Source organism: Alosa pseudoharengus, unplaced genomic scaffold, assembly GCF_046254945.1.
Source record: "Alosa pseudoharengus isolate Yale_2024_CS ecotype anadromous, Long Island Sound unplaced genomic scaffold, YU_APseudo_1.1 YU_APseudo_1.1_scf_12, whole genome shotgun sequence".
Lineage (NCBI taxonomy): Eukaryota > Metazoa > Chordata > Actinopteri > Clupeiformes > Clupeidae > Alosa > Alosa pseudoharengus.
The window spans coordinates 6,487,175-6,499,682 of NW_027468587.1; the positions used below are offsets into that span (position 1 = coordinate 6,487,175).

The 12,508-nt window shown below is 41.1% G+C and overlaps 1 protein-coding gene across 3 annotated transcripts; it reads left to right on the forward strand.

The window, feature by feature from the left end:
* The first annotated feature begins 9,894 nt into the window (after positions 1-9,894).
* Positions 9,895-12,198, forward strand: LOC143118795 (interferon-inducible GTPase 5-like). 3 transcript variants are annotated; one of them, XM_076279903.1, is made up of 2 exons: positions 9,895-10,077; positions 10,458-12,198. In XM_076279903.1, exon 2 carries the CDS (start codon positions 10,495-10,497, stop codon positions 11,914-11,916), a length of 1,422 nt encoding a protein of 473 aa, XP_076136018.1. In that variant the 5' UTR covers positions 9,895-10,077; positions 10,458-10,494; the 3' UTR covers positions 11,917-12,198. The 3 variants fall into 3 exon arrangements, with proteins under 3 accessions (XP_076136018.1, XP_076136020.1, XP_076136019.1); XM_076279905.1 differs by having other exon boundaries at positions 10,461-12,198; XM_076279904.1 differs by lacking the exon at positions 9,895-10,077 and adding an exon at positions 10,088-10,260.
* The last annotated feature ends 310 nt before the right edge of the window (positions 12,199-12,508 follow it).

The following is a 12,508-nucleotide window of genomic DNA, read 5'->3' on the forward strand; positions in this document are numbered from 1 at the left end:
CACACACAATCATTTTGTTGCAAAATCTTCGAAACCTGAAACTGAGATGTCTTAAGAATATTTACATGCACAGCAGACTCTCTTAAGATTTCTACGGTAAGGATAAGAACATTAAAAAGATAAACACAATAAACACATAGCTCAAGCATATCGTAACTAATTTTAACAGAGAGTAGCTCAATAACAATTCATGTGTGGATATTTAAGACCAAATAAGTAAATTTCATGTATAGCAAAGGTGTTACCACCTTGTCAGAATGTCTGAGAACTACTGAGTGTGTAGAAACTCGTTCTCCCTTCCAAATCGCGAAGATGGCCTAGGGTTGAGGACTAAGAGGGTCTAAACTCTTGAAAACCTCATCTTCATGAATTCACATTCCGTGAGCAAAACACGTGTTTGGCGAGATCTCTATCCAGGGTCATGGAAACAAAAAAATAATCAGGATACGTCAAATCACAGTTTCTCGGAACAAACATCATGCCATGAGGCAGCGTCGGCGTCATGTGCGGACCTTAGGGGGCCAGGCCCGTCCAAACAGGCCAACTGAGTTCTCTACCTGACAAAAAAAACACCTATCGCTAAATATTATTAGCTATGACTGAAATTAAAACCATACTGAACACTGATGTTGAACAAAATAAAACATAAATAACACAAACTGTCAACTACTGTTGATTGTGTGTGCAAACTGTGTGATGAAGGTGGATTCTGCACACTCGGACACCGTTTCAGTGAGTGCCACCGACACATTTACCAGCATTCCAGCAACGCCAAATGAACATTAAATCTTAAACTTAGTGCTTTGGATCACGTAGGCTAACAAATGACACATTGAGCACAACACAGCACGGCGGGGTCATTCTGTGTCAAATCAGACAAAATCCAGTAAAGTGGTTGCTGCACCATCTCAGATTTTGCTCAAAGTTTGTCAAAAAGTTTATTTATTAAATTCTGATGTTTCCATACATTCTTTCACCCTTGATTCAATATATTTTTTACACTCTCAGAAATGCCTTATCTTGGTGACACATTTGAAATGGGAATTTGGGGCACAGCTGAGACAAACAGGGACTTAATAGACCACTAAAGTGCTGTGATCTTGGAGAGGGCATATTTGTTTTTTTTTTGTTTTGTTTTTTTTGCTTTGGATGCAACTGTACCGAATTGTCTGGGACATCCTGTATTTTTGGTGATTTTGCTGTGGATTTTTGCAAAACAAATAACAGGCTAAACAGTAGGTGGAGGTAGAAGCGAGTTTTTAAAAAAAATAATAATAATTAAACCAGCTATTATGTTGTTCTGTCTGAGCATAGTGACGGTTTCAGTGAATATGATCAAAAAATCTTGCCAACTTCAGCTTTAACATAAGAGACTTTTAAAAGGAAATTATGAGGACAACAAAAACAATGTTAGAGGAGATTGCGGAGTTATCCGTTTCTCACTACTGACTGACCATTTATAAAATGTGAGAGGGCACTTTGACATAGGCTGTACGGACCATGATTTGGACTGTGATAGAATATGAAGAGTGGTCTTTGCCTTTGTGTAATGGAATTGTGAGTCTTGAAGTCTTCAATATTTGTTTCCCTTAAACTAATCGCTGGGAAGGAATATGTGAAAGATTGGGCACTTCTGGATAAGTTTTTGATTTTTGTCAGGGTGTTAGGTATAGGCCTAAGGTTTTAAAAAATCCATGGATACAAGTTGGGGTGGCCCCCCTAGTGACAGTTATCCATAAAATCCAAAATGGCCCCCGCCGAAAAGAGAAAAGGTTATAGCTCAGCTTCCTTTAGTCTTAAATTGTTGTATAATGTATTTTCTCTACTTTGTTTGATACAAGGAATCCAATTTTGATATGTTCTTCTTATTTTAAGTCCATTTAAATCTAGTATCATAGTCATATTTAGCTCATAAACTGTCAATATCTCTGAAAAAGTCACATTGAAATATTACTCAGGTCCCTAGACCCATATTTTACCTCCAAGGTATGCTTTTCTTTGTTGATTGGACAGGTCATTATCACTATAGTGTCAAAAATCACATGTTGTGACCAAAAGGACCATTGTTGAGGCCTTAAATAAACACAAATTCAGAACTATGCCACAGTGAAAAGTTACAGTATATTAGGCTTTTCACCATGTTAAGGATCAATATTTTAGTCAAATAACACAAAAAAAACGATTTATACTTAAAGGTGCCATGTGTAAGAATTGAGGTAAAAATATCCAAAAAATGAGCTACACGCATCAAAAGAATGAGAAGAAATAAGGGTGATGATGTTATTAAAAAAAAAGACAAGGTATAGTGCTGCAGAGATATCAACCTGAATTAGCATGCTAAATTACTAGCCACAGCCCGACAGTTGTCATAATACCAGTTTCGGCCATGGGAGGCGGTATGCAGGCAACAAAACCGCCAGCCAAACTGCAATACTGTTACTCAAGGGTAGACCAACTCACTTTCTGGAGGTATACTGCCCCCATCTTTTATGGAATGTGGAGTATGAATTGATTTTTTGGCGGACATTACACATGGCACCTAGCCTAGAAATCTAGACGCACCCTAGCGGCGGCAAATTAATTTGCTCAGCCTGTACGTCTAGTAGCAAACCATAGGGATTTCTATTGGCTTAACACCGTGGATGTTCTCCAATCACAGCGCTCTATTTCGTTAGAGAGTCTTAAGGCGGGATTAACAGGATAACGACAGTCCTGTGACGGTGAACAACAAGGAAGGTGGCTATGGCGAACGAAGAGCGGTTGTTTGAATCGGCGTTGGCATCAACTTTGGAGGAGTTGGACTTGTGCTTTTCTTTGAAAATTGAGCAACACAATGCACTTAAGTCTCTCCTTTCGAAGAAGGATGTATATGCCGTTTTGCCTACCGGATACGGATATGGTCGTAGCGCTGGCCTATTGCATGCCTAGGCAGTTTGAAAGACAATTCTCTGCCCGCCCCTTGGATTAAGCGAGGTGAATGATTCGATGCCAGACTATACATTTCAATGATATAGGATGGCCCGCCAGGCTACATGGCACCTTTAAACCATAGACTTTCTAATGAGGAGACACAGCACTCAAAAAATTCTCCATAGAAATGCATGAGCTTAGTTTGTAACGGCAATATGGCAGTTGTCTACGCAAATCACACCCCTTCCGCGGCAAAATGTTCACATGTGAATACATTGAGCCAATCATGTGGTTTGTTGTGAAGACATTGAGCCAATAATGTGGTGTGTTGTGAAGACATCGTGCCAATCATGTGTTGTGATCTCACCGCTGGAGCAAGATTGGTGTCATGCAGCCTTGCGCATGCGCATTTCTGCCGAAATGGATGCCCAATGAGTGCCCAAAAAGCATTGCAATATGGCCGCAGAGTGGAGGGACTTGCCTAAAAGGACTTTGCTTAAACATCATGTATTTATTCAAAGATTTTTGGTTTCACTCTTCATCATTATTAGTACAGCCTCCCTCACACTTGCACAATGTGGTACAGAAAAGTCCAGCTCGGTGGCCTTACAGGCAACCACACAGCCACAGTTGAGGAGGAGTGAGCATCCCTTGCTGGCATCTTCCAGATCTGTCCAATATGGCAACCAGACTTTGGTTCTGTCATTCCATTCTCAACCCCACTCACTGGGGTCTGGAATCTCTGGAGTTTTGGAGAGGGTTTGCTTCCAGACAAAAACTGCAGTGTGCAGGGTACGCTTTCCACGCTGGAATAAGGCATGATGGGTCGGGGGGATTGAATCCAGGGACTTGAGGCCTCTCAGAGCTGTGGATTGGATTTGGATCAGGGAAGGCATATAAAGATATTCCAATCCACCACATCTCAGAAATGCTGGGACCTCAAAAATGTCAAGCACTGCCCCTCTTCCACGCGTTCACATGATGTGACGTTGTATCAGCAATGTATGGAATTGGCAAAAAAAAAGCATGGAATGCATGGGCAGCTTACCCAGAAGTCACCGGCACCCTCATTCTGATCACCCAAGACCCAACCAGCCTCACACTGGAATCAGCACATGCAAGTTCTCAAACGCTGTACTGTACTCATGTATAGTAAGAACTGCGTTGTCGAGTGAGTCAATGAAACCCGGAAGCTTCTTTTCACTCATGGCCTCAAATCCCTGGATTCAATCCCCCCGACCCATTATGCCTTATTCCAGCATGGAAAGTGTGCCCTGCACGCAGCAGCTTTTGTCAGGAAGCAGTCCTTCTCTAGCCTCGTGAGACCATCCTGATCTCGCGAGTTTCAGATTTTCACTCACAGATCAGTCTGGCATCTCTCCGATAAAGAAAATTTGGAGCAGTTTGCCAAACGAACGTCCAATCAGCGTTGAGGCGGGTTTAGGTGTGACGCAACGAGAAGCTACCGTTCAATCTGAACAACATGGCGACTTCCACGGATGAGATGAGCATAGCTATCCCTGAAGTTTTATCCATATATATTTTAGTATTACTGGGGAAGCTAGGAGTCTCTGCAATGTAGCTGGGAGGAATGAAGGACACAGACATCCTCCACGGCCAATTCAAGTTAGTGTTTGGTAGCTCTGAATCTTAGTTACTTAACGAGAAGGAATATGCTTTCTTCAGACGTGTAGCCTACTGTACCATGAAAACTTGGTGGGGGATTGTCGTTGATGAGGTTCATGTCACATACAAATAGTACGTTTAAAAACGTTAACGTTAGCTACTTATCTAACTTGTATGTTAAAAGATGGTATTAGAAGAACGCTTCGTTTATCTGATTGCTTGATTTGGACCGACCAACATAGGTGGTGATAGACAGATGCTTTATCTAATCAGCTAACCAGTATTTTCGCCCCTTTTCCAAACGTTCTCCAACGGAAAGTTTCCAGATGGATATGCAGAGCAAATGCGAAGCATTCCATCTGGCGGAGTCAGGTTAGTCCCTCTCCAAAACTCCAGAGATTCCAGACCCCAGTGAGTGGGGTTGGGAATGGAATGACAGAACCAAAGTCTGGGTGCCATATTGGACAGATCTGGAAGATGGCAGCAAAGGATGCTCACTCCTCCTCAACTGTGGCTGTGTGGTTGCCTGTATGGGCAACTGTAAGTGCCACTGAGCTGGACTTTGCTGTACCACATTGTGCAAGTGTGAGGGAGGCTGTAATGATGAAGAGTGAAACCAAAAATCTTAATAATACATGATGTTTAAGTATTTAAAGAGTGCAGTGTATTTTTTTTGTGTTATTTGACTAAAATGTAATATTGACCCTTAACCATACCTGCCAACATTTGGTTTTCAAAATCCGGGAGATTTGTGCGGGGACCCTTCGGCACGACGGGGGGGGGGGGGGGGGGGGGGGGCATATGAAGACATAACTTAATTTATTGATATTTCTTTAGATTTTTTTCTGCGCTATCAACATTGCCATTTTCAGTTCGGCTTGCATCACGTTTTCTGCCTCTGTCTGCCTCTGTCTGTCGTGATGAAGGATGAGATCGCCTGTGTGCCCTTACTGGCCTCTTCTGCGCGATGGTGCCGCTGTGTTTTAATGTGCTGACTAATGTCATTTTTCCCTCCGTGGCCTACATTAAAATCAACACGACACACCTTACAAAAAGCGTGGAGGTTGTCGATATGACTGGGTAAGATACACGTCAATTGTTGCGTCCAACATTGCTGAAATTTACAAGTGTACTTCGGTTTCTTTGCACCGCGACCGCCTTCACCTGCCATGTCTATCGGCTCGCTTAAACGCGACTGCGCAACTGGGTTATAGGTTGCCAGGTTAAGGTGACAAATGGGTTGAAATTGTATATGGTGTGTGTGGGTTGTGTGAATATAATGCATTTGATACAATATCTGGCAACTGGTCAACATTAGACAAACATATTGGTCCGATTCATAAAGGAGTGTGGGCCATGCAAATTACGGGAGTTTCCCGGGAGAAATAACAAACCGGGAGGGGTCCGGGAGATAGGGCTAAAAACGGGAGAAACCCGGGAAAAACGGGAGTGTTGGCAGGTATGCCCTTGCGTTGAGTGCCAAAAACGTAATATTACGTTTTTAGCTTTTTTTTAAATTACGAAACTAGACACTCTAACACAGGGGTCTCAAACTCAAATGAGCTGGGAGCCAATTCTGCCAACGTCATCTGATTGGAGGGCCGGCTATTTCTGAAAATGCAATGTTCTTTTTTCAAATACCACACAAAACTGCAAACAGAAAGTGCAAGTGTTTTTATCTAGTTTTAGACACAACCTTAGCTTATAAATAAAATAATGAATATAAAATAATAAATATTAATACAAATGATAAAACAAATGAAAAGCATAAAAACAGGTATTTGTGTGTTTCACACCAAATAAAAATATTTTCCTCTCATAACTTTTTTAAACCTGCCAAACTATAGGCGTCAGGGTTAAGAAAGCAACACCATTTTTTATATCAAAATTTCAAAAGGCCATGGCTTGAAAGTGGTCAGAGATAAAGTCCTACTGTAAATGTAAAAATCTTTGAGTAAAACAAAAGTTTATGAAGGGGGGTAAATTTACCCATCTAATTTGCTACTGGATGGCAAGCACCTCAAATGATGCACCTTTCAGTAAATAGGCTACTGGATGAACATATTTGAGCAGGTTTACTTTCCTTTTTTCATATTACCCACATAACAAATTAACAGGAAAACACCTACATGTAAGATGTATACCAACACCTAAGATGTATATGGTTTCTAAACCACAAGGCCTACAATAAAGTATTCTGGTCAAATCAGTTCCTATCACGGGTAATCTGAGTACCCAGAAGTTTGCATCATATTGCGGGTGACTTTGTAGTTTAGAGCCCTATTTCTACTAGCCCTGCTGTCTGTACCACGTCCATTACGGACACTATCATCACGATTACCACTGCAACCTCCAAGCTATGTTGGGCAGAGGGCCGAAATAAGCATGGTATGCTTAGTGGACACCGTCCTATACACGCAGACGCACCTCCATTCAATAGACGATCGATCATAATCTCCAAAAGGATATTCTCCTTCAGATTTAGAATAGGTAAATAACATACCTAGCCTACCTAAGACTTCATCACACGTAAACGTTTTTCAACATTTGGTGTAGGCCTATTTCTGCTTAATTTCTGCTTCAATTTATGCAACACGGATGGCCTGCATCACTTCCACGTCATTACAAATGCACGTCTTTGTGTTTCTCGCGTGTAATAGGCTACAAGTATTTCCTGAAAACTTTGCGCAGCGATTTTGGGTTTGAATGAAGCTCTGGATGTCTAGCACATAGCGGAGCAGAGCAGAGTACAAATGAGATTTGTCACCGTACTTGGAACTATTGTCTATTTTAATCAGTATCGTTGTTTAATTAAATTAAAAAGTCTCAAGGGCCGGATTACGTTATTATTTTGACATACGTCGCGGGCCGGACGCGGGCCGGATCTGGCCCGCGGGCCGGGTGTTTGAGACCCCTGCTCTAACACACCTTATATGTGATTTTGGGAACTCTGTGATGAATGGAAATTAAATATATGACGATCGTGAAACTCATGAAAACGCACAATCTGGACATTTTATCATAACTCGGTTGCCACTTTGGGTCGAATCAGTGACGCATGCACGTCAGGTCAAAACCAGGCTATTTTCGTGGGTCTATCACTAGGTGGCAGTCTCGCCAGGTCTCGCTGATCACTTCCCGGAAAGTTTACACAAGTAAGTAACAGGCAACACTTCATATTTCATGAAAGAAGTTATATCTCCATTTCTAGAAAAAAACAGCGATTTTGATGAAAACTAGCCACTGTTTAGCTTGGGATTTCTCAGGAACAGAGGTGTGTAGAAATACACGGTTTGCACCCACCGAGAGCTTAAAGTCTCACCTTTTAATCGAGCTATTGTATGTGTTCATAGCTATAACACAGAATATGCTGTGGCTGTACAAAAATCATCAACAATGGTCTAGATCAGTGTTTCTTAACTGGTGGGTCGGGACCCAAAAGTGGGTCGCGGAACCATTCTGGGTGGGTCGTGGAGCTTGTGGGTAAAAAAATAAATAAATAATCACCCATTTTAAGTGCTACTTTGTCAGATCTACAGTACTATCTTAATATCCTGAAGACTTCACAAATGTAATGCCAAACATCAGCATGTTCTAAACAAGTAGGCCTACAGGCACTTTGCGTGTCTTATCATGTTAGCTCACCTTATCTGTTGGCTTGAACACTAAAAAAAAAAAAATATGGGTCGCGACTAAATGAACATGAGAAATTGTGAGTCCCAAAGCCATGACCAGTTAAGAACCACTGGTCTAGATTGCTGGCACTCTAGGACAAAGCTCCCGAAAAAAGCTTGGCATTCAATGAGTTAACATGGTGAAAAGCCTAATATAACTTTAACTGTTGCATAGTTCTGAAGTTGTGTTTATTTAAGGCCTCAACAATGGTCCTTTTGGTCACAACATGTGATATTTTTTTTAAAGGGACACCAGGCAAGCCTGATGATTTTTCTCTACGAAACTCCCCCTCGCTCGGTCTGAAGCTCTTTTCCTTTTCTTTGCATCTTCCGTCAAGGGTTTTCGCTGCTTCTTCGCCGGCTCTGCCATTATGCACACGTTTGCAACAATCGCTAGCGTTTCGTTAGCCTCCCTCTGTGCTGTGGATGCAGGATGGAAACTGAAACTGCTTCGGTCGCCGGGTACGATACACTGAACTTGCAAGCGGGATATTCTTCCTACAGGCAGTAGGGGCGGGCGAGAGAGTCTTCATTCGCCCTGTAATGAGTCATTTAACCATATACCGACTTACGAAGATGATTAATTAACACGAAAACGTTGCCTGGTGTCCCTTTAAGTATATTTTTTGGGCTTTTTGCCTTTATTTGTATAGGACAGTGAAGAGTGAGACAGGAAGTAAGTGGAGGAGAGAGATGGGGTGGGACCGGGACATGACCGCAGGTCGGATTCGAACCTGGGTCCCTGTGGGCACTTGGACCCGTATATGGTATGAGAGCTGTAGCCTGTTGTGCCACAGCGCCCCCCACAACATGTGATTTTTGACACTATAGTGATAGTGACCTGTCCAATCAACAAAGAAAAGCATACCTTGGAGGTAAAAATGGGTCTAGGGACCTGAGTATTTCAATGTGACTTTTTCAGATATTGACAGTTTATGAGCTTAATATGGCTATAATACTACATGGAAATGGACTTAAAATAAGCAGAACATATCAAAATTGGATTCCTTGTATCAAACAAAGTAGAGAAAATACATTATACAACAATTTAAGACTAAAGGAAGATTTAACCTTTTCTCTTTTCGGCGGTGGCCATTTTGGATTTTATGGATAACTGCCACTAGGGGGGCCACCCCAACTTGTATCCATGGATTTTTTTAAAACCTTAGGCCTATACCTAACACCCTGCCAAAAATCAAAAACTTATCCAGAAGTGCCCAATTTTCATGAATTGCATCCTAGCTATAAGCATTTACCTGAAGCACATGATATGCCAATTGAAACACATTCCACTCAGATTGCAGGTACCAGGTTCAAAATTCACTTTTAATTGCAAACAGAAAATATCTAGCTAGCATCATGTCATTACATGCTTCAATTTCCAAAGGAATGAAAGTTGTTTATACCAACTTGATAGTATGCTTATCGTTGTTAATATTGTGCTATAAATGTTGCACAAACAATGTTAGTTTGTGGACTAGCCATAGGCTATATTTGAACGGAGATGGCAAAATATTATGAATGTAGACAATGCTCTTAAAGTGACAGTAACATGAATTTAACAAAAACAGGTGGAGTATGTAGTTGCAGGACATGACTACTCAAATATGCAAACATTTTCAGTAATGTATTACAGTAAACTGGAGTAAAGAGCACTTCCTTCTCAGACAAGTTTTGCCTTAGTGCAGCCAACAAGGGCTTTTCAGATCCAGTTATTCTGCACTTGAGTTCACGGAAACAGCAACATGAATTCAAGCAATGACTGTGTTTTTTTTTTGTTTAGAGAGCTAGAACTCCCAAAGCAGAAGACACAGAGACTCTTAAATCTACAAAGAACAGGCATGAGGACAGACTGCTCTTGAGTAAGGTACAAATGTTAATAACCTATTTTGCTAATTTGCTTGCCATCTACTCTCCTTGTTTATCACTCAAAAATATTGCAAGGAAGCAAACAACTGGAGACAAGAGTCGAATGGTACTCTTGTTTGGAACAATGACGAGAATATTCATAAATTGTGGCAGAGCTTTAGATATCTATCAACCATATAAAGTAAGTAGAACAAGTCATTACGATTGATTGCTGAATAGTTTTATATAGCAGATTTTGAATAAATATTCATGTTTGTTCCACAAAAGACGGACACTGTTTTTTTTTTTAATATTGAGTTATTTAGATTTTTATTCATAGTTATTTAGATCATGTGCAAATGCTTAATCATATTATCCATATTACTCATCATATCACAGCAGCAGTAACACCGGAGCCAATCATCATATCCACTCCATGGACAGCCTTGATGGTGATGATGCTGCGAACGTCTATACCGACAAGTGTCTTGATGTTGAAGACGATCAGTACTCCTTAGAGGGTATGTGTGAGGGGGTGGATCCCTATGTTGGTGAAGTTATCTATGAAGAAGATCATAACTCACAGCATATCTGTGAAGAAGAAGATGATATATATCATGACAACAATGAATGCAGCAATGGTTACACAGAGCCTTCGTGTATATATGAAAATTTTCAAGAAGAATTTAGACAAAAAATCAGAAATGAAGATTTGTCCTCTGCTAAAATTCCACCAAGAGGTAACACGAGCGCCACAATTGCAGAGAGAGTTGTACAGAGAGTTGTACATCTGGATCATGTGACACTCAACATAGGTGTCACTGGAAATACAGGAGCAGGAAAGTCCTCCTTTGTGAACGCCATACGGGGTCTGAGTAACGATGATGAGGGAGCAGCTGAAACAGGAGTGACGGAGACAACAATGGAGCCGACACCATTCCTGCATCCCACAATGCCAAATGTCACCATATGGGATCTGCCAGGTATCGGTACTCCCAAATTTAAAGCAAAGACGTATCTGTCTGATGTCCATTTTGAACGCTATGACTTCTTCATCATCGTCACTTCAGAGAGATTCAAAGAGAATGATATTAACCTGGCCAAAGCGATCAAGAGGAAGAAAAAACACTTTTATTTCATTCGCTCAAAGATTGACAACGACATTAATGCAGAACGCCAAAGAAGAGATTTCAACAAGGAAAATGTGTTATCTAGGATCAGAGAGGACTGTACGAAGAACTTAAAAGTGGTTGGAAACCCACAGGTGTTCCTCATAAGCTCCTTCAGTTTGCAGGAATATGACTTCACTCGGTTGATCGATACACTGAGAAGAGATCTCCCAGAGAAAAAGAAGCAGGCCCTCATCCAGTCTCTACCAGTCTACTCCATTCATGCTCTGGCAAGAAAGAAGAAGCATTTTCAAAAGATGATATCGCTCCAAGCCTTTGGTTCCTGTGCCGGTGCAATACTGCCCATTCCTGGTCTGACCCTGGGTGTCGACTATGGCATTGCAAAATCATTCTTCAGCAAAGTTTTCCGGTCGTTCGGCTTGGATGAAAATTCCCTACGGCGCCTTGCATCCCGTGTAAACATGGACCAAGAGTATCTAAAGAACGCACTGCAGTCACGGTTTAAAGACGGAATCACAGATGAAGTGTTGATGTCCTTTCTCAACACTCCCGCGATGGCATCGCTCATGACAATGAAAATGGTGCTATCGGCACTTGTAGTCGCTGGGTCACTACCTGCCGGGATCATTTCTGTGGGCATGATGCGTCGTATACTGAACAAAGGACTGAAGGAGATGGCCAAAGATGCTTCTGCAATGCTGGAAGCAGCAATACTTAATCAACTGTAAATAAATAAATACATAGAAACTGCTGTAGATCATGGTGTGACTTACTGTGAAAGGACAGATGATGGCCTGAATTCGCTGTGGTCTAATGTTCGATGTTTAAACATACTTGACTGAATAGCTTGTGATTCTTGACAATAAAGTTCATTTATAAAATTAAATTATCCTGATATTAGAGTTATTTTCCCTCAAATGCTTGCCTATTCTATTGGTTTCACTGGCTTTCCTGGTTCATGGATAAAGATGGTGACAGAGTATCATTTAATAAAGACAACAGTAACCGTAGTTTGTGTCATGCTTAAGATGCTTAATACAGTCAAATTATAATTTGTCTTTCTAATCACAGCACATCTTATAGAACTATGGTGTAAAACACAGAACCATACAATATTCATCAACAGCAACATGCACAGTAGTATCCTTTCTCTAGTTTACCATTGTCATATTAGCATTTGCAAAGCAGGCTTCAGACAGCAGCATTTCATTTTCATTCCTTCTGTTTCTACTGGCCTTATTGGCTGACAGGCTTTTAGGCAATGCCTAAGTCATGCAACATAATTTGAGGACACTTGTACTGCATATTGAATGCTCTCAT